We start from the raw sequence: 22,825 nt of genomic DNA on the forward strand, positions 1-22,825 counted from the left end.
ATATTGACTGTGTGTTATATTATTGTGGCTGCTATACCATATACATATTATAGCTGAATGTGCTATACTTTTTTTTGCGATATATTGACTGTCCTATACTGACTATACACTATAATTATCTCTTGTTATATGTATACGATATATATGTATATTATAGATGTGTTATCATTTTAATACTACAGAGAGAGAGAGAGAGAGAGAGAGAGAGAGAGAGAGAGAGAGAGAGAGAGAGAGAGAGTACAGTTGTTATCCCATTAACAAAAAGGGGCAACAGTGCAGTAACCACAACAATAACAACAATAATAATATCAATAACAACAGCAGTAACGAGCCCTTTAAGAGCAGTAATAACACCAATAACAGCAAAAACAACAGTGATAACATAAGACTAATATCAATAACAGCAATAAAAACAATAACAAATCAATAACATCAATAACAGCAATAAAAACAGTAATAACATCAATACCAACAGCAATAACAACATCAATAACAGCAGTAATAACAACAATCGGCACGACGGTAGACAGAGCGTGCCTAATGTGATTTTATCGTTGGCTAAAGTACAGAAGAGCCGCCGAGGTTGTAAACGAATGCGGCAGCAGGAGGAGGAGGAGGGAAGGCTTGGAGTTTGTCTTGTTCCTTATCTTACTGCCTCTAGCACACCAGCCACTCTCAGGGCACGTAATATCATCATCATCACTGTCACTACTACCACCATCATCACCGTCACCACTACCACTGTCACCACTACCACCATTATCACTGTCATTACTACCACCACCATCATCACCGTCACCACTACCACTGTCACCACTACCACCATCATCACTGTCATCATTATCACCACCATCATCACCGTCACCACTACCACTGTCACCACTACCACCATTATCACTGTCATTACTACCACCACCATCATCACTGTCACCACTACCACCATCATCACTGTCATCACTATCATCATCATCACTATCACCATTATCACTGTCACCACTACCACCATTATCACTGTCATTACTACTACCACCATCATCACTGTCACCACTACCACCACCATCATCACCGTCACCACTACCACTGTCACCACTACCACCGTTATCACTGTCACCTCCACCACCATCACCACCACGACCATCACCGTCACCTCCACCACCATCACCACCACGACCATCACCGTCACCTCCACCTCAGTATGAACAATAATTAAACAGACTCATCTCTTACATCTCTCTTATTTTCTTAACTATCTCTCTCTCTCTCCCTTATTTTCTATCTTCCCCGTTCTCAGTACGCCTCACTCTCCAGCCCTCAGCACCCCTCATCCCAGTTCTTACCAGCCCTTAGCACCCCTCACTCCTCAGCACCCCTCACCCCAGTCCCCCTCCCCCCCCCTCGTACCTGCTGGTGGCCATAATTACCTATATGATGCGAGACAACAAATATCTATCCGTAGCCACTTAGCCAGGACTTTCCCCCAGGGGCCACTTAGCGAGGATACTCTTCCAGGCCACTTAGCGAGGATACTCTTCTAGAGGCCACTTAGCGAGGGTACTTTCCTAGAGGCCATTTAGCGAGGATACTCTCCCAGAGACCGACTGTGAAAAGAACCTGGGTGTGTGTGTCGACAATGAACTAAAGTTCTCGGGCCATTGTGAGAAGAAGGTGAACGCCTGCAACTGACTGACTTACACTACAGACGGGTAAGGGGCGACCTAATTGAGGTGTATAAACATATCAGAAGGCACTACTCGGTCGAATGCACATATCTGGAGCTACCGGACGTCCGCTTCACAAAGGGTCACATGCTCACAGCTCAAGATTGAAGAAGCCACAAGTCCAGAAAACTGAGGGCAAACTTTTTTGGAGTGAGAGTTGTGAACTCTTGGGATAATCTGCTGGAGAGCGCAGTGGCGCCACCGAGTGTGAGCTCATTCTAGGCCAGACTTAACCAACACCGGGTTAGGTTCAGATACATTCAGGAGCCGGTGCATGCTTAGTACTTGCCAACAGTGCGTACCAGAGACGTGACCGACCGTCCAAACGGCTAACGAGCCGATCAGTGGCGAAGAGGATAAAGGTAAAAAGTAAAAGGCGAGGATTGGGACTATGTCCTAATGGCGCCTAATGTCAACGTACCCAGGTACTAGTGGGACCCTAATATTAATAGGTGAGTACTAATGTGCCTCAACGTCCCCCTAACCATTATAATTGGAGCCTAGTTTTTTGGACCCCTAACAGGCCCCAGCGGGGTGGATCTATTTCAGCTGTGGAGTATTTGATCCACAAGCACTGTGATGGGCGAGGCGGGGCGGGGCAAGGAGAAACGAGGGACGTGGTGGGACGGGGCAGAGAGACTCTGAACCGTATCTAAGCCCATGGGAGGGGGAAGAGGGGTGGAGGAAGGGGAGGGTTACTAATGTGTATTTGAAGATGATCAGACAAGCTGTTATTTAGGCGTCAGAATTTTGTTTGTGGTGAAGGATTTGCTGTACGGTAAGGAGGTGAGGTGAAGGAGAAATGGGAAGGGGAGGAGAATGGAAGGAAGAACGAAAAAGGAGAAAGAGAGAGAAGAAGAGGGAGGGAAGAGAAAGAGGAGAGAGATAAAGAAAGAGATAATTAAAGATAAGGTCACCGTAGAGTAACATAGATAAGTTGTTGAAAGAGTGAGATGAGATACACGCGATGACAGAGTCAGTAAAAGGGTAATATGAAAGATAACGAGAGAGAGAGAGATATGGAGAGACAGAGAGATAATGAGAGAGAGATATACTGAAAGAGAGGGAGATACTGAAAGCTACAAAATAGTCAAAACAAAAGATGGTGAATTCATTCTTGACGTGAACGCAAGAGATCACATCGGTCGCCAAGTGCTCCAATGGCTGGACATGTCAAGCGTGGTGGATAGAGTGAAGCAACTGAGACAGAATCACGCTAATAGGATTTTCAAAAGACTGTGCCAAGAGTATCTAACAACAAACTTTGTAAGGATTAGGAATATGAATAGGCAGGACACTAGAGGGAGTAAATATTGTCTTCTTTACTGCTACCACGGCCTAGGAACATGAGAACCGTGTACTTCCACAGTCAATGTACACCGTATACTTACATTGTCTCTCTAGTGTACACATGCTGCTGTATACCCGCGGTCTGTATACATACCAAACCATATTATAAACTAGTATTTTTTATTATTATTTATTATTATTAGAGAGATATTGAGAGATAAAAAGTAACAGTTGCTGACAGTGTGTGTGTGTGTGTGTGAATGGACAGAGTCAAATAGACAGACTGACATATTGACAGACAGATGATCGCTATCTCGTGGACTAATTTACTCCATTACAGGCTAACGGTTTACCTGTGTCTCCCTCCCTCCCTCCTTCCACCCATCTCTCACTTTCCTTCCTCCCTACCTACCTCCACCCCTACCCTCCTTCCATCCATCTCTCCCTCCTTTCCTCCCTTCCGTCTCGACCCCTCCAACCCTCCCTCCCCCTCCCTTTCTCTCTCCTTTTCTACCCTCTCTCCTCTTGCTCCCTCCCTCGGGATGTAGACGGGGGAGAGATGTACTAGCTTTAGAGGAGGAAATAAAAAAAGGGAAAGAGTGTGGGAAAGGGAGGTAAAGAGGGAAGGAGAGAGATAGTGAGACAGGTAACGAGGGAGGGAGGGAAGGGGAGGGGTTAACGAGAGAGAGAGAGAGGTACCGAGGGATGAAGGGAGAGTGACAGGTAACAAGGGATGGAAGGAGAAAGGCAATGAGGGAAACATAGGGAGTGAAAAACAGGAAATGCTCTATCAGGTAATTTTTGGGTCAATAAAATTCTACCCTTAATTGGTTAACGAAAAACACGAACTCACAGCACTAGACTGCTTTGACAGCTTCCAAAAGAACACTACACATACTGTCCTGCGGTCTGGTGGCAGCTACCTTAAGTTAAGAAGTAAGTTAAGTAAAACCAAGTATTAAGTGACCGAAATAAAGGACAGTATTTCGGTCACTTAATACTAGGTTTTACTTAACTTAAGGTCGCTGCCACCAGAAAGCAGGACAGTATATTATGTAGTGTTCTTTTGGTAACTGGCAGTAACACATCTCCTTGATGTGGCTGAAACTCGTCTAACGAAATATCCGCATTCGCCTCCACGGATGTTTAATTTTTTTCACACCCGCAAAAAAAAAAAACGACATCCGATTCATTACACACACACATATATATATATATATATATATATATATATATATATATATATATATATATATATATATATATATATATATATATATATATATATATATATACTGTATATAGGTACAAGTGTGTCTGGCCTCACACATCACCACACTCAGGGGGAGGGGAAGATACACAGGGGTAAGGTACTGAGGGGAAAGATACACAGGGGTAAGTTGCTCAGGGGGAAGGTACTCAAGAGGCAGGTTACTCAAGAGGTAAGTTACTCAAGAGGTAAGTTACTCAAGGGGAAGATACTTAAATTTTTTTTCAGGGAACTGTATTCTTAGAGGTGAACCAGTTTCAGGATCACACTTGTGTCACACTGGCACGGGGACTAGTTTACTGAGCACCCTTGGCATCTTGTGTTTACCGGCCTTTTGCCCATGATCAAATAGTAGAATTGGAACCATGTTTGTTTGAGTGTCACGGTGTAACATTCCTAGACCCTTAACAAGCTCAGGATGTACGGCCTATTGACCCCTGCCCGACTACTTGACCCTCAGGTCGGAGGTCACCGAGGCCTCCATTCATGCTTCATGTGGTCCTCAACAAACTTCACAAAATAGAGAGCCGTGTTGAGCATCTCTTTGGATCCCTTCTTGCCATCATCACTGACCTCTGTGAGCCCCAACTACCCACAGCTTCCCTTAGCACTGCCGCGGTGCTCTCTGGGATTGTCCCGGCGTAACCTGCTCCCCCGAGCGTCAGCCTGACTCATACCAACCCTGTCCATTCCATGCCTCAACCTGTCCACCCTCCACAGGCTGCGCCTACTCCTATCTCTTGACTATCTTTGCCAGTTCGTTGTTGGACCAGGGGATCCGAGACAACCCCCCCCTCCCCCTCCATGCCTTTGGCCCACACCGATGACATGCTTGTTGACTATGTATCTCCATCAGGAAGGATGTCCCCTATCAACCTTTCGACTTCCTCCTTGTCGCTGCAACTACCGATGCACACGTCATCACACTCACACTAAATGGTTTGACTCTTAATACTGCCAATGCTTATGTGCCTCCCCCCACCCCCACTCTGCCTATCCTACCACAGCACAGTCCCCAGCCATCACCAACAACCCTTCCTACTTGCCAAATATCCCTCCTCCTTAAGACAGGTCTGGCACTTGACTTATGTTAAGGATTTGCCACACCTTACCATAAACAGATGTATCGGGAGTTCTCCCCCAACTCCTTCATCCTGTCACTATATGTAACTTGCCCTTCAAGCACTTATGCCCTTAAATGCACGAGTCAAAAAGGCAAGCATGAACTCCGTATGCTTCCCTGTTGGAAGTTGTAAATGCCTTTGCACTTCACCTTGCCCAGGATGGAAGGGAATGCCCAATAAACTACCACCATGCAATCTGAAAAATAAACAAAGAATCTGAAACCATTCTGAGATGACAAGCCCCATTCTGCTCATTCTCACATGACCAGCCCTAAGTATGTGTTGGAACATGACTAGCCCTGAGCATGTGTTGGAGCATGACTAGCCCTGAGCATGTGTTGGGGCATGACTAGCCCTGAGTATGTGTTGGAACATGACTAGCCCTGAGCATGTGTTGGAGCATGACTAGCCCAGAGTATGTGTTGGAACATCACTAGGTTACCTTATTCACTACTGACAGTTGTCCACTAGAGTGTGATTAATGATCTACATACTGTACACAGGACTGAACCCTTCATCCATTAAACAATATCTCTATACAGTAGGAACTAAAATATGATGATGCTTTTTTTTTTTAAGTTTTATTTTAATTTACATTCAAAAGTACTAAATAATAATGTAAATCAACTTGCATCACAAAAATTCACATGCAGTAAAAGTATGCACTTGTTTAAGTACACTTATAGATATGGTATAAAAAATCGAAATTTATATACCCTGTACCATACTGTATTGTGTTGTCCCTATTAGCTGGAATAATTGGTGCAGAGCTCTTCCGGAGAGGAGAAATTTCTGGGGAACGAGGCGAGTCTCTCAAACCCCCAAAAATTCCATATCTTAGGGATTTTTCCAGGTACTACCGGGAAAAGTTTCTCTGAATTTTCTTGAAATTACACAATATTTCATCCTTGAAACTTGCTCCAAACCAAGAAAAAAAAATAAAATAAAAAATCCAGGAAGTTTCTTGGAATTTTCTAAAAAAAATGTTCCAATTTCAATTCTGGGTACTGAAGAGTTCCAGCTGACAGGGACTCGGGTTAATGAAGATATTACTTATGCAAAATACATTTTGTTTGTATGTTCCTTATGCATTTCCATAGTTTTGAAGATAGAAAGCGGAATTTTGGTAGGGCGGTGCAGGCATAGAAGATGATTGTGCACTATCTCCTGTCCTTTCAAAAGGGGTGGGTCAACCCTTCAGGAGCCAACCACCAGTGGATCAACAGTTTTGAAGATAGAGCGCCAAAATTTGGTAGGGAGGCAGGATCGGATCCAAGGAGAGGGTCCTGGGGTCCAGACCCCCTTTTTCATCAGAAAATTCCAATACTTTTTCTTTAATGCAGTATTGTACTCAGGCATTTTTGTATTGTAAAAAGTAATTACTATTGACCTTAGAATATCTCCTAATACTGTATCAAGTGCATTTGGTTTCAAAATGGCCTCAAAATGCCCATGATATTGTTCAGAATACAAAAAATATTTATGGGGAGGGCTTACAGACCCCCCCTCCCCCAGCTGGGTGGACTCACTGTGCTCGCCATGTCCCCCCACCCACAATTTCTTGGACCCCTTCCTTTTGATATTCCTAGATCCAACCTTGGGAGGTGCGGATGGACTGGAGAATGGTCGTGCACTGTCTCCTATCCCTCCAAAAGGAGTTAGTTGTCCCAATAACCTGGGCAAAACTGGGTAAATCTTCTACTGTACTTATCTAACATACCACAATTTTTTAGTGTCTAAATAAATTTGCAAATACCCTATACAGTACAAAGGTCACGACTATTTCTATGTACATTTAAACAATCAACTAAATATTTCTAAGCTCACTTATACAATATACATATGCAGGTCCATGGGTTACGTACGTCCAACTTATGAACATCTGCCGATACGTATGAGGTCCCATACAGTTAAACTTTAAATTTACAGTATTTTATTTACCAGATGACTTACTTTTTTTTACTTTCATTAAATGTATTTTGTAATTCTATTTCTTCTTTTATCTTAAATTAAGTGACTTTAGAGTTTAGAGTTATACAGTACTGTATAAGAACTGAGGCTTTGATATACAGTAGTGGAATTTTAAACATGGTTCTGTAAGTATGGTTTGCACATAGGATACCGTATGTGGTTCGACTTGAGTACATTTTCAACTTAAGAACGTCTTTAGGAACGGAACTCCGACGTAACCCGGGGACTGCCTGTACTCAAAGGTGTATTATAGAGTAATTAAAAAATCTCTGCCTTTAAGTCTTATTGTAAACACTATACAAATGAGCACCAATACTTCTAAGTGTACTAAAAAACATGAGTATAACCAGCCATGCATATTAAATACCCACAACACCATTCCCTCTAAATAGTATTACAAAAAGAAATACACATCACTGTTTCTAAGTGCATTTTTTAACAAATAACTTCAATTCTTCCAAATGCACTGATGAATACAAATAAAGACCACTTACTGTGTAAAAACAAATACTGTACAGTAAACATAAATGTTTCATATACTGTATACACTATAAATACAAAAACACAACTGCTACCAAGTGCATTATAAACACAAATAAGCATTATTACTCTTAAGTACACTTTCAAATACAAATGAATACCACTACAGTACTTCTAAGTACATTTGTAGAAGTACAGTATATACAATACCACTTTTAAAGACATCACTATAGTACTTCACAGTGCACTTATAAATACAAGTACAATACTGTATAGTACAGTATCTGTAAACACCAAACTGCTTTAAAGTACACTTACAAATACAGAAATACTGCTACCTTGTAATTTTAAGTGAACACATAAAATAATAATCACAACTTCTTAGTGTAAAGTATTCATAAATATAAACTGTTCAACATTACAGTATTACCAAGAGAAGGATCTAATAACACTCAGTCTGTCATATGTGACTTTCTAAGATACAACAATGCACTGTCTTAAAAATGATGATAATAAAATTTCTAAGATTATTACTGTGCTGGCATACACAGGGTTTTACACAAGATTGGCGGGGGTTGTACTGTATAGGGGAACTGCGTTCCCGTAGGCAGAAAAATTAATGTAATTTAAGCCTTTTAACCTCTTTGCTCCTAGGTGCTGATATACTAGTCCTAAACCCCCATCACAAGTACCATAGTTTATCTATACTCGGCATATAACATTTAATTTCTAGGTTATATTATCCTATTACAGTTGTTTACTGATATAGTGCCCCTTCTTTTATTTCTTAATTCTCAGTAAATATTTACAAAATATACATTACTGTATTTACAGTACTTATGACTAAAATGGGATACAATGTTGATACCCTGTATACTGTACATGATTTTTTGTTGCAATTTTTCCCATTTTTTTTCTAAAGTATAAGCAATGACCATTTTACAATGGGGTTACAAACCTCAAAAAGCCATCGTTAAGTGAGCAATCATACACTGACATTAATAACTTATGGGGGAAAATAGGTTCCGTTCCCAAGACCCTGAAGAGCCCAAACAAGTTTTATATCCTTCTGGAATAATGATTAAATTATGTCTAAATAACTTAAATAATTTATAAATAGACATAAAATCAATACATTTATAGAGATCACCAAGTTAAGGCGGTGGCACACTGGGCACTTTCCTCCCAACATGTTGTCTCTTTTGCTGGCCGCTAGGCCTCATGGCCCAGCAAGCAGCAGGATTTTATTTGTTACGGGAAATGGACACGAGTCTGGCGGCAAGCTTTGCTGGCTGGGTAAGTGCTCAAATGAAATTCATATTAGGAGATGAATATTCAAGTAAAAATTAAATAAATCATGAAACAATAATAATTTAAAATATAACACATAAAAAGGTGACATGTTTCTATTTATTCGTCACATTAAAACTTTTTAGTATATTATTATATCATTATTCAGGGTATTTGTTTACCAGCCAGTCACCGCCACTTGTAAACAAACTTCAGGACATGCCCATTGTCTTTTCTTTGGCTTTTGCAGATGCCTTACTTGCTTCAGCAATTGAAAAACTATAGCATAATCCTGCAAGGCCTCAACTGTAGTAACGGGATCCATGGCGAACTTTGCCCAGACGCTTTGTTGTTTTTGTTGCATTGGGCAGACGCACCAACAAAACATCCCAGTGTCATGAAAACATCTGTTTTGCTGGCCAGACCATGTTTGCCCAACATGTTGGGAGGGAAAGTGCCCAGTGTGCCACTGCCTTTAGATGTCTCCGTAGCTACATTGCTTTACCTCTCCTCCTACTAGGAGAAGCTGTGTTATTTTTATTTTTCAACTCGTAATATGGGTAGATATATGTATTTTTATTAAATTTATATTACTCTGTAAAATAATCCACAAATCCCCACTTACTGCTGAGAAGACAAGAGGCAAATGGTGTAAAGGAACTTGCCCAGTTTCACCTTGGCTGGGGATTGAACCCGAGTCCACTTACTTGCGAGGCGAGCAAGCCGAGTCACACCACAGGTTTTCATCAGAAATACTCCCACACCACCTCATTACTCACCCCACCAGGCACATACAATAATAATAATAAAAAAAAATATTGGCAATAAGACTAGTGGGATATGAGAGCGTTCCATCAATGACAAAGAGCAGTATTGTGTAAGGATGTCTTGTACCTGGTATTTCCTCTGACTGAAGGGGTTAAAAGACAACTAACTTCAGAAGATAATTATATCTTTGTGCTTCTTTTACTTAAAATGTCATGAAACGTAGCATAACTTTATTGTAAAACTGAAAACTGTGGTGTCACTTTCCCACTTCGTAAGTATGGTTGTGACACCACCATAGGCATGAGTTCGAAACAAATGACCAATGCTCAAGGCCTCTAACTGTTTACTTACTTTACAATTTACAATTTCTAATTAAAAAAATAATTGCAATGAAATTGTTCGTACAGTATTAAGAACAATGATACACATAATGTATAGAGATCATAGCATAAAATTCGTTTACTTTCTATTTATAATTGAAGGTGCCTGGCAGCACCACATGAGTATATTTACCTTATTGGCCTCTTAAAATTTAGCTGGCTGTTAGGTAAATAAGGTAAGTTACATACACCCACTGACAGCTGAGGAACCACTGGCCACCACTGCCTGTGTAAGTGTTACTTTTTTTAAATTAGTAATTACCCCCTGTACATATATACATACATGGGGCAACAATTTTTATTGTTGTATTTTTGTAGGAGGGTGGAGTGCCTTGATAAGTCGGAATTTGGGATAATACAGCAAGGCCAGGGCCCCTTATATGCCGGGTTATCAAGGTTTTACTATATGTCACCACCTACTTCTTGAGAATAATTTAGACTTAATTCTTGTATACTACCCATGTGTTGATGAGTTCTAACTCTCATTGTCCTTAAATTATCTCAATATTATCTCTATATCACAAGTCATAGTGTGTCCTGTGAGACACAAATACCCTGTACCAATATATTAGTGTCTAACCACATGGTCTTGTGACTAGGCTTGTTGCTCCCTGGAGTGTAATAAATTAATTAAATAATACAGTAATAATAATCCAACAAGGATACTGTTGAATACAAAATAGGACTGTCAAACAATTGTAACTGCTAGACTAAGGTTAGGATATACAGTAAGTACCTTTGGCAGTATGCCCCTCAGACAGGTCTGAACAAAACTAAATTTGAAGTGTGCAGTCAGACCTTCGCCCACACACTCCAAAGAATGCAGAAAAATAGAACCTTTTAGGGACAGATCCAAGCATACATAACTCTATCTCTGATGATAAGACAGCTGATACAGTACTATACTAAAGCTGTATCCACACTTCACATCCAACAGCTCAGTAAACTTCAATTTAACTGACTTAAACAAACAATGTATACTGAAAATACTCTGTAACGCTCAAAGCCGTAATATCCTGACCACTGGGGTCTGATAAACGTCTTTTGTGGCCTCTACTAAGTAATCTTTTCTGTGCTACTGCTCATACGAGTATTGTGAGGTGCACAATAAACTAGCTGCTGTGGAAAAAAAAATTGACACAAACATTATCATCTACATCCATCACCATTAATACACACCACCACCATTCTTATCTTCATCTATCACCACCACCATCATCATGATCATCTCCATCCATCACCATCAACTGTTACCATCACACACCATCATCCACTACCATCATCTACTACCACCACCATCGGTATCCACCACCACCATCATCTACCACTACCACCATCAGTATCCACCACTACCACCATCACATACAAGGTTCCCTCTAATACTTTACATCACAGTGGAGGATGAGTATTATGTGCACCAATGTTATCACGTAAATATAGAATGTTTTATATATGTAATGTACTGTACATGTATTTGTTTTAAAGGTAACAAGACGTAGAAATGCTATATAAACAAGGTGCATTGCTTAAGATGCTTATTTAATATCATAGAGAAATATCCCTGCTGCTGACGATGTGTTTGGCTCTTGGTGGAGGTGAGCAACCTCGAAGGATCACTGGTCACCATTCCCCACCATTATCATTCACCATCATTACTATCCTCCACCACCATCTTTCCTCTCTTTGTTACACACTGTACCAGATTTGGTCAAGTCTGACCCTAAATGAGCTCACTCTCTGTGCTACTGCAACACTCTATGGCAGGGTATTCCAAGAGTTCACAATAATATTTCACTGCAAAAAAGTTTCCCTCACCATCCACTACCAGTAGCTTCCACTATTATCACCAAAGAATTTATATGGTGGATTTTGTATACCGGTATGCATTTGTGCTGTAAATGTATTTAATGCATATTATATCATTATGTCTAAATCAAATGTAAGTGTATATTTTCAGCCACCGGCTGCAACTCTATTTATAAACCGTTTATTATTATTATTATTATTATTATTATTATTATTATTATTATTATTATTATTATTATATATTCTATTCTGAATATTTTATCGACCTGGAACGTACATATTTGGAATTAAAAGATTGGCCCACTTGAGGTCACAGCATCAAGTTAGAGAAGATATCAATACAGAAAACTGTTGGAGCTAACTCTTTAAAGTTACAGTTGTAAACTCTTGGAATAATTTGTCATAGAATGTTATGACATTACAGAATGTGAGCTTTTAAGTCAAGACGTTACCAACAATGATACATGTTCAGGTATGTTCAAGAGCACATTCATGCACAGTGCTTGCCAATAGTGTGTAACAGAGAACTGACCAACTGGCTAAGACACTAACAAGTGACAAAAGAGAATACTGTAAGTAAAATGAAGGTACAAAATTCAGTTTAAAAACACATACTGTACTGTAAAGTGTTTTTGAGGTAGTCAAACTTTATCTCCTATTTCCCTTATGGAGTTAACTTTGCTACTGTACAAAATTGCTTTTTTATGACTATTTTGTACTAAACGTCAAACATTTGTGGGGGACCACTGAAATCCTTTTGCTGTATGCAAGCCATAAACACAGTACACAAATAAATAAATCTTAAAAAAGTTTTCTTATCCTTCAATGTGATAGTGGCAAACTCAACATTTGAGAAGAAATCAAATTTGAAAATTAACATACGTGTCAAAATCTTGCAGGTACTTATCAGCAACAATGTAGAGAAAGTCAAACTGTGCCTGAGGAAAAACAAGTCATAGTTTTAGTAAGATGTACTGTATATAGGTACTGTACTGTAAATATACTGTACAGCATATTTTCTGACAGTGTACAGTATACTGTATTACCTTTTAATCCATGTTGATGACACATTTGAAAGTAAGCAACTCTGACAAAAAATAATGATCTACAGAAAAAGAGATACTATACCTAGGAATAATTATCTCTGAAATAATTTTTTAAAAGGTTCTTTTCACTTACCTGAGACACAAAAAACTCTTGTCTAGCACGCAGAAGATACACAACAGTACGGTAAACGTCTACAGTCTTATACTTTTGGAGTTTCTCTATGGTTAACTTGGCCGCTGCCATAAGTCCACAGCCAGTTACACCATCTCTGTCAATATTTATATTATTTTACGATTGTGTATATATGTACGTATATTGACCAGTGAAATGATCATACTGGCAAATGTGAGAGTGGACGAAGATACATGTCAAGTGTTAAAGGTGAGAGCGAGCCTCAAAAGCTGAAAACCTTCTACTTTTTAATGATAATGGAATTAATCAGTAAAAGAGAGAGAGAGAGAGAGAGAGAGAGTGTATATGTGATTTTTTTTTCTTGTTTGTAGATCCAAAGTTTTGGCACACCCTCCACTATATTTACAATGATAAATGTGGCCCTGAGCTTACAAAAGGTTGGGGACCACTGCCTTAGGGCATGCATTTTGTGTGGTGTCCTCAGACGGAATGGGGGCGGTGTACAAGAAGAGGGTTGTTGAAGTCAAGAAATGGAACTGGGTACAAAGAAGTGTTTCAAAAGTGAATTAGCAGGTATTGTACCAGTATTAGGCCAACAGGCACATTGTAAATGTCTTTTCACACATACTGTATACAAAAAACACACTGTTTCAAGAAGATCATTGGGAAAACTTTGACACTGATTTTTTATGTACAGTAAATCCATTTAGCTCTTTAATAAGTGAGCTAAATTTGATTTATTTCATTAGATGTGAATTCATTACCCAAAATTTAAATAAATTAATGACAATTGTCTAAAAAATCAATATAGAGATAAATAAACTGATAGTAATTAGGCTTGGATAAAAGATACTTACCCACAAGATAATAAAATTGGTCCAGTATCGTGGTGATGAGCCTGCAGCAGTATTTCAGAAACACCTATTAGTGCATCAGGAGAGGATGGCACTTCACTGCCATATGGCCATGAGGTGATCTGATACACTGTGACTGCCTCCTGAATATCCTGGAGATAAAAGTTTACACCAATGTTTTTATCCAAGAACTCAAGTGTTCATGAAAGTTGATCAAAATCCAAAAGAGAGGGGGGTATACAGCACAGTGGCCATAATTTATTACTATTATTATTATTATTATTATCATTATTATTACTATTATTATTATTGGGAATATCATGTCAATAAAAGCCTTGGCTGACACTTCTTGTGGTGGGCCAGCCTAGGAGAGAGAACTACAGGTGTAGTGACTAGTGGGCTCCCCTGTTTTTCCGAATCACTTGGTCCAATAATATTTCAAAGGTAGGTGCTGTAGAACTATTGTACAAAACAGTATAATTGATCTTAAGGATTGCGAGTTAACTAAAGATTGTTATGACTCATTTACAAACTTTTCTCGGGTAAATTGCAAAAAGGGTGTGATTATTTATGCTATACAGGACCTAAGAGCCAGAGCCAGCCATGTGAGGGTGAAGGGGAAAGAATGTTTTTGAAGAATCAAAGTGGTATAAATTAAATCAAAGGAATCAGACTTACAGTAAACCTCAGATATATCAGACTTATTGGGAGGAGGGCCAGTCTGTTTTTCCAGATCCAGAATAATAATGGACTTGGTCTGTTTTAGACAAAGCCAAAAGTGACCACGTGGGTCTCTCTTCATCACCAACACTGGCCATCACCACCAACACTCTCATCATCACTACACACTAGTGATGTTGTGGTTGTCAGATTTCAAAGCTCCTCAGCTGCGGATGTCAGGAAGTCACAACTGCATGGTTGCGGTTGTTTGGTTTAATTTTAAACTTGGATTAATGCTGTAACCTGTGTAAACTATTCAACATATCTTCCAATGATTTTTGCTGTGAAAAAGTCATTATTATGAGCAACATATTACTCTAGTGTACAACTTGTACTCAAATATACTAAGCTAAAGGACTAAAATTTTTATCTCTAGTAAAAAGTATTCGATGTTTCCACTCAAATTAATCATAAAGGCCTTTGAGGTTCTTACAGGTATAAACTTCTATTAAGTCACTTCATGCTGTTTACAGTATAAGATAAGCAAGTGTAGACATTCTAACCTCGCTTGGTTTTGTTAGTGTGATTATAAGGACTCCCAGCTTTCAGTTTTGGGTGATGAATTTTGCCTGCCAGACACTTGTTTTATTCAAGGGACAAGGCAAGTAATTTTCAAACTAGTTTCAGTCATTAATGTCAGAGGCCCTGGGCACCCTTGTTTTAACTATGCAGTAGTCTATACAAAACCATATGAACTGTATGTATTGAACAAGAAAATATATATTCAACTACCTGTTTGGAGAATACTTCAATAGAGTACTGGATGAAGGAACTGTGGTTAGCAACATGCAGTGTGCGGATAGTGTAGTTGCCGAGGACCAGATCAGTATCATGTCTTGGTAACAATGATGGAAATATATCCTGAAACACAACATGTACACCATTAACAGGGTCATTGGTAATAAGTACACTGAACTCAGATACATACAGTATCATACAGTATACCATGCATATACATATGTACTTGTTATTATGTACACTGAAAGTACCTCTTCACAGTCATTGAATGTGTTGATGAGGACAACACTCATGCACTTCTTCTCAACCACAAGTCTCCAGAACTTGGTCAGAGTGGTTGGTAGTGGATGTTCAGTCACCACCATTTCATTGGGATGATCAAGTCCATTTACTCTTATAGCATTAATGTACTGGGAAAGTGTCTCCCCATTTTCCATGCTCAAGAAAATTCTTTGAGAGACTGATGGTAAAATAGTAGGATTCCGGTTCAGGTAATGATATTCAGCTTGTGATGTGGCTCCAAATGTGAGGCCAGAAGGAAGAGCCTTAGCCCTTTGATATAGGTTATGATTCTTCTTCAAACAATCTTCCAATTGCTGTGGAAAATTAATTGAAACGATGGAAGTGTTGCTTCCATACATAACTTCATCAAATATCTGAAGACTTAGGTTGTACTGTGCTACATTCTCAACTAATCGGGCTCGGCATTCACGAAGTCGCTGCAGGACTTCTAATGGGTCCATGCTACCTTGTACCATCAACATCTCATGAAGTAACAACACTTGCAGCACAGTACCTGTTCGTCCAATGCCTGCAGAGCAGTGGACAACCATACCACCTGAGAAAAAAGGTAGAGCAAGTTACTTATGCATTACAGTACTAGCAATATCCAGTATACCTATACAAATGTTAAGTTTAACATAAGACAACAGCAACAATATTTCACAACATTCTGATTTTGTCATTCATAATATTCTGAAATTTTGATCAAACCACACACACAGTACACAAAAATATAAAGCTACAGTACAGCAGACCCCCCCCCCAAGTTTGCAGATTTGTATTTCGCGGTCCTCTATTATTCGCGGATGATACCCTTGATGTACCCAAGAATGATTGTGGGTAGGTTTAAAGTTACTGGCATTTCCGTGGCTGAGACAGGGAGCCATACATTCTAGAGACAATAATTGTCCTAAGGGAAAACACATAAAGGGAATATACATTTCTTTGTACACAAGTAAAAATGTACCCCACCCCCTGGTCAGCAAATGTTACTTTTACTTTTATCCTCTTCACCACTGGTTGGCTCGTTAGCCGCTTGGGCAGTCAGTCACGTCTCTGTTATGCACTGTTGGCAGGTACTGGGTTTGCACCTGCTCCTGAATGTACCTGAACCTGCTCCAGTGTTGGTCAAGTCTGGTCTTGAAAGAGCTCACACTCGGTGCCATCACAGCAGTTTCTGGTAGATTGTTCCAAGAGTTCACAACTCTTACTCCAAAAAAGTTTGCCCTCACAGTTTTCTGGACCTGCTGCTTCTTCAATCTAGATCTGTGACCCCTTGTGGGGCGAGCTTCCACCAGCTCCAAGTAAGGACACCCGACTGAGTAGTTCCCCTTGAGATGCTTATACACCTCAATTAGGTCGCCCCCTGCCCGTCTGTAGTATAAGCTAGGCAAGTTCAGGTGTTATTCGCGGATTTGGCGATTCGCGGCCATTTTGAGAACCTGACCCCTGCAAATTTGGGGGGCCCCTGAATACATAATATATAAACCTATATTACACAAGGTTAACGTACCCTCCATATGAGTATGGATGATTTGACGCAGCATAGTGCCCAGACTGTGGGCCTCACTGGGCACCCCATGGTCAGGCCAATTGGTATAGTGGTAATGTATGACTGTGTGAGCAATACCATGTTTCCATACCTAAAAAAAATCAGCCAATTTTATATCATGAGAATAAGTTATTCAAATACTGTTCTATATAAAGCCTTTGTTTGAAAATTTTGACTTCCACTTTTATTAAACCTGACTCTCACAGTGATGTATAATGCTACCTTAACATATGTACTAATGAAATATGATATAGCCTTTGCCTTAATGAAAATGTACTTATGATTACTTTATTGTTCAGATAGAAAAAATGAAGAATCTCCCCCTGTACTCTTACTTAAATTCCACAATTTTCATTACAATAAATAAATTTTCCAAGACTTTTGTCAAAAAAATATTGTGCACTATTTTCTAATGACACATTGGAGTAGTTTACCTGAACAAGAGAAACATTATAATGAGAGTGATGGTCTGTGTTGACAACCTCCACAGTGTAATCCTCCACAACAAGGTTGCTCCCAAAACTTATGTATTCACCCACTTTTTTCTGTTGATAAAATAGGATGATAAAACCAACACATTAATTTTACAAAAATATCACATTCAGCAAGTAATCTATTTATGATAACTCTTGAAAACTAGACCAATAAAGAAGGTAATAAATATGATGTAGTGCACTTGCCTCTCATCACCTTGACCTGGGTTTAAGTCTTCCTTGGATCAGATGCGAGAAAGGGTGTTATCTAGTGTTTCCCCAAGATATGCTCTGATAGTCCCTACAGCAATACACAATGGAAACAGAAGCAAATAAATATATATGAAGAGTTTTAAAGATATAATGAAAGCTACTCTTTCACAAGGTCACTGATGTTTTTTGAATTTTTTTGTATTGCATTAATTAGTTCCGTCATTTCATAGACCAATTTTTAATTTTCTACACCCCTGTATATCCTTTTACCCCACTCGTCCGCTTATTAATTGATTGGTTGGTTCTCTATCATACACATCTGTTCTCTGCTACAACCTTCATTGCCCAGTGTTAATAGTGTACATGAGAAACCCAAAGTACAAGGAGAAAAACCTGTAGTGTTTGGTAGGGTCACACTGGATAACACCCTCTTCACAGCTGACCAGGGTAATGAGTCTGGGGAAACTGGTGAAGGGTAAGTGAGTGACTGCTGTACAACCAACATCCATTTTGAAATATTTATATACAAATTCTCTGGTCATACTAAACTAAAGGATGATAAACTGTAAACATGAATTGACATCCATAGAAATTAGGTTTAAGCAATAAAAATGACTAATATTACTTGTGCCTACACTTCATTTTCTTATTCATATATTCTATGTTCAGTTTAACGTTAATGATACTTAAATCCAGTACAATGATTTACCTTTCCCCCTTCCACAAAATTAGCGACCATAATAATGACTGTAATGTGCTGCTCACAAATCATCCGCCAGAAGTCACCAATGGTGTTCAAATTTTTATCCTTGGGTCCTTGTGAAGCAATGTACTTAAGAAGTCCACCAAAACCCTAGAAACAGCAAAAATTTTATATTAATACATTTAGAATACAATATTATTATGAATTACTGTGTAACAAAAATGGCCAGCAATATTACCGACAATGAACTCAACCAAGACCTTACTGTACTGTACTGTACAGTACACAATTTGAATATGGAGTTAACAACAAAGCACAGACAGACAACAGACATGTAACACTTAATGGGTTCAGTGAGTCTTCAGCAAGAATTTCAAACATAGCAGAATTAAAGAGGCAAATGTTATTCACACCAAACACTAGTCAGGAGACTCCTCTTTGTCTCCATAAATCAAAACATTGGTTAACCTGTACAAAACTCTCCTTTAAATATTGAGCTGAGGATCTTTGGAACATTATTCCATCCAGTACTACAGTACCCTTGAGTATCAGGAATCCCCCAAAAAGTTTTGGAAAAAATTCCAATTTTTTTTTTAGTTAAAATTCCCTCCAAATCTTATCAGCTGCTCTAGCCTAGGTTGGTTATCAGATGTTGAGCTTGTGCTGCCCACATCACTCTTTTGTTACTTGGGAAGCATCGTGGATTCTAACCAAGTGTTCTGTCCTTAAAGTGTCTCAAAACAAATGAATGCAAAAAGAAAACATAAAAGTGCTTGGTATTAAAGAATGAATTTATGGCTTAAGTAAAATGTGACAAATTTACCTTAATTTTATGCTGATAGGGAATTAGATAAGGCCATGTGCAATAAAATAAATCCTTCGTGAAGCCAAAGCAGCCAATGTGGGTAAATTAGTTTACGAGTATGGTTATTCAAACAGCAGGAGTCACCCTGTACAATATCATGCACCATTATGGAGTACACTCTCGACTTTCCATAACCCTAAAGGAAAAAATGGGGTGGGGTATGGTCAGGTGATCTCAGTGGCCAGCAGTGGTCATGCATTCAAGCATCTAGAAAGAAGTGGCCTGTGATACCAAAGCACGGAGACACATCACATGTCCTATTGTGATGTAGATAATTATAATTTATGAACTGAAACCAATTTGTGAAAAAGACCCCAGTGCTTTTACTGTCAAAGAAAATAAGTTTTTGGATCATTGGTGGAAGAAGGTGAAAGTTGCTACAGGGTAGTAGGATTTCTATGACAATGTTACACATAATTAGTTGGTTCATCCTTTATAGGGTTTTCAGGAGATTGTGCTCCCACACATTAAGTGTTGTCATTTTATTTAGTCCTTGAGATATACTTAAGACTGCAAATTAAGTACTTTTACTTTTATCCTCATTGCCACTGATCGGCACGTTAGCCGCTTGGGCGGTCGGTCATGCCTCTGTTATTCACTGTTGGCAAATACTGAGCATGTACTGGCTCCCGAATGTATCTGAACCAGCTCCAGTGTTAGTCAAGTCTGGTCATGATAAAGCTCACACTCGGTGCCATCACAACACTCTGGTAAATTGTTCCAAGGGTTCACAATTTTCACTCCAAAAAAGTTTACCCTCACAGTTTTCGGAACTTGTGGCTTCATCAACCTTGAGCTGTGGACCCTTTGTAGGGTGGGCATCTGCCAGCTCCAGGTATGTACACTCGACTGAGTAGTGCCCTCCGAGATGTTTATACACTTCAATTAGGTTACCCCTTGCCTAGCAATAGTACTAATGTTAAATTTTATTACTAGAGCACAAGAGTTTCAGAATATTTTAATTTTTTTTCCATTCATCATTTTTGCCACTTACAGCTTAGTAGCCATTTGGGTGGTCTATTCAGTGTTAGTACAGGAGGAAACCATAGACCAGAAAACTTGTGATGTTGGGTAGGGTCACAATGGATAACACCCTTCTCACTGTGTCTGGGCCGTGGCTTGAACCCTTGAACAACTTTCTTTCCAGATGTTCATATGAAATTAACAAAGATTCTATATACTGTACTGTAATAATATTGCATTCCCTGTAAATCAAGGATTCCCAACCTGTTGCTTGTCAGCACTAGGTTAGGAACCTCTGCTGTAGACAGAAAAAATGATAGCAATTTATCTGCTGTAATTAAATAAATGAATGTTATATCCACAATTGTATATCAGCAGCATTATAAGTTGCAGTAAACAAGTAGCAATACTTACATAGACATGATTTGCATTGATGTAATTTGTATTTGGGTCATCATGGATAACTGACAACTTGACACGAGTCTCATCATCTGAATGTAAAGGTGCAAAGAAGTGAGAATTCAGCCTAACAGAGAATTAATTGACAAGTTACAGCCAGAGGAAATAAATGGAATCTATTCCCAGAGAATCTTTCTTAGCTCTAACCCCTTTAAGTACAAGTAAAGAATGGATTATGTTTTGTACCTCTATTTCAAGAATGGAGGAGATAATACTACAGTATATAGACAATAAATGCATATATTAGTGATCCCTATTTGATAAGTTTCAAAACAAAATTTAATACAAAAGTGACTGGCATCATAAAAGCTTAAGCTAAAACATACAATAATTATCTTGAGACTAATTTGAGGACTCTTATATTTCCTGAATAGCATCAGTTCAGTAAAAATAACATTACATCTAAGGACATTCTTGTTTAGTGGTATTAGTGATCATGTATCAACATTTTGCAAGTTAAGATTAAATTACCTTGAAAATCTGACAAGCCGTGAAATATAATATACAAAGGAACATACAGGAGAGTACTGTAGTTCTAACATTATACCTGTATAAGAGCAAAAAGTAAAATTATGATAACTTTTACTTCATTGTCAAATAAACCTGTATAAAGTTCATTAGAAGCTAAATTAATGCAATCATATTCAATTCATTATATGTTGAATAAACTAAGAGCAAAACATAATCAGCCAAGATAATTATAAATATTGTATGGTCAATACCAACAGGAAAACCCTTTATATTAAATCCAACTCTTTCTTCCCACATGCCAACACAACTGAGTGATGTAGCATCTTTATTCTTTAACAGGCAAAATATATGCAGTATCTTTATTCTTTTAACGGCAAAATAAATACAGCATCTTTTTACGGGCAAAATATATACAGCCTCTTTATTCTTTAATGGGCAAAATATATGCAGCATCTTATTCTTTAATAGGCAAAATATATACTCACAAGGGAGGTTGTTGCTATAGCGATTCTTTTTCTTGTTTTCTGGACACTGACCATCCAACATAGGCTTGCCAATATTGGATGGGACACTCTGCAATATAAACAAACAGCAACACATCATAATTAGCAAAGGCATTTAATTACAATGTAATGCATACAGGCTGATCCAGCAATACTGTACAGTCTAAAACACAAAACTAACAATTAAAATTGCAGTGAGACTACTCGTACCATATAAAGTCACTTAGTAAATCTCAGGAGACAAACTGGAGGTAAAGAATTTTCTGGAAAAAATTTTCTACCTTTGATTTGTCCCCCAGGAGTTGCTAAGTTAACATGTCTAGTCAAGGTAGAATCCTAGTGTTACCCTGATTTTATTTTTAACATTACCTTTCTTTAGCTCAACTCAAATACTTGGATACATTCTTACACCATCAAGGATGAAGATATTATATAAAACAAACCTTTGGGAATCAATGCTCAGGATCTTTTAAGAAGGGAGGCACAGTATTACCCTTCCACTGCCAGAGATTAAAGAGCACCTGGAATTAGCATTAACTAAAAATAGTTGGTCACTTGTTGACTTGATATCACTCAGAAATGTGTGAGACTAAAATGTTTTATTATCAAACCAGGATGAATCTGTAGAGTTTTCATCAACTTACTTTCATTTTAACATTAAACACCAAGTTTTGGGAATGACTGCTGAACCAATAGTGATATCCCTGTTAGCCAGAACAATTGGTGGAGAGCACTTCCGGGGATGATTGTTTG

At 38.7% G+C, this 22,825-nt stretch overlaps 1 protein-coding gene across 2 annotated transcripts in view; it reads right to left on the bottom strand.

Annotated features, from left to right (window-relative positions):
- Positions 1-5,964: 5,964 nt before the first annotated feature.
- LOC121879961 (receptor-type tyrosine-protein phosphatase U-like) overlaps positions 5,965-22,825 on the bottom strand; it is a 69,789-nt gene continuing 52,928 nt past the window's right edge. The window contains exons 30-39 of one of the 2 annotated variants that reach the window (XM_042386814.1): positions 22,055-22,142; positions 21,054-21,130; positions 18,818-18,961; positions 17,857-17,967; positions 17,384-17,513; positions 15,840-16,426; positions 15,583-15,711; positions 14,134-14,282; positions 13,277-13,412; positions 5,965-13,035 (exon numbers count right to left, since the gene is read on the bottom strand). In XM_042386814.1, coding sequence (XP_042242748.1) covers positions 12,958-13,035; positions 13,277-13,412; positions 14,134-14,282; positions 15,583-15,711; positions 15,840-16,426; positions 17,384-17,513; positions 17,857-17,967; positions 18,818-18,961; positions 21,054-21,130; positions 22,055-22,142 — 1,629 coding nt within the window. In that variant the 3' untranslated portion in view covers positions 5,965-12,957. Of the gene's footprint in view, positions 13,036-13,276; positions 13,413-14,133; positions 14,283-14,808; positions 15,041-15,582; positions 15,712-15,839; positions 16,427-17,383; positions 17,514-17,856; positions 17,968-18,817; positions 18,962-21,053; positions 21,131-22,054; positions 22,143-22,825 lie in introns of those variants that run through there. The other variant, XR_006091472.1, reaches the window with a different exon arrangement.

This window comes from Homarus americanus, unplaced genomic scaffold, assembly GCF_018991925.1.
Source record: "Homarus americanus isolate GMGI-L3 unplaced genomic scaffold, GMGI_Hamer_2.0 scaffold50564, whole genome shotgun sequence".
NCBI classification, from domain to species: domain Eukaryota; kingdom Metazoa; phylum Arthropoda; class Malacostraca; order Decapoda; family Nephropidae; genus Homarus; species Homarus americanus.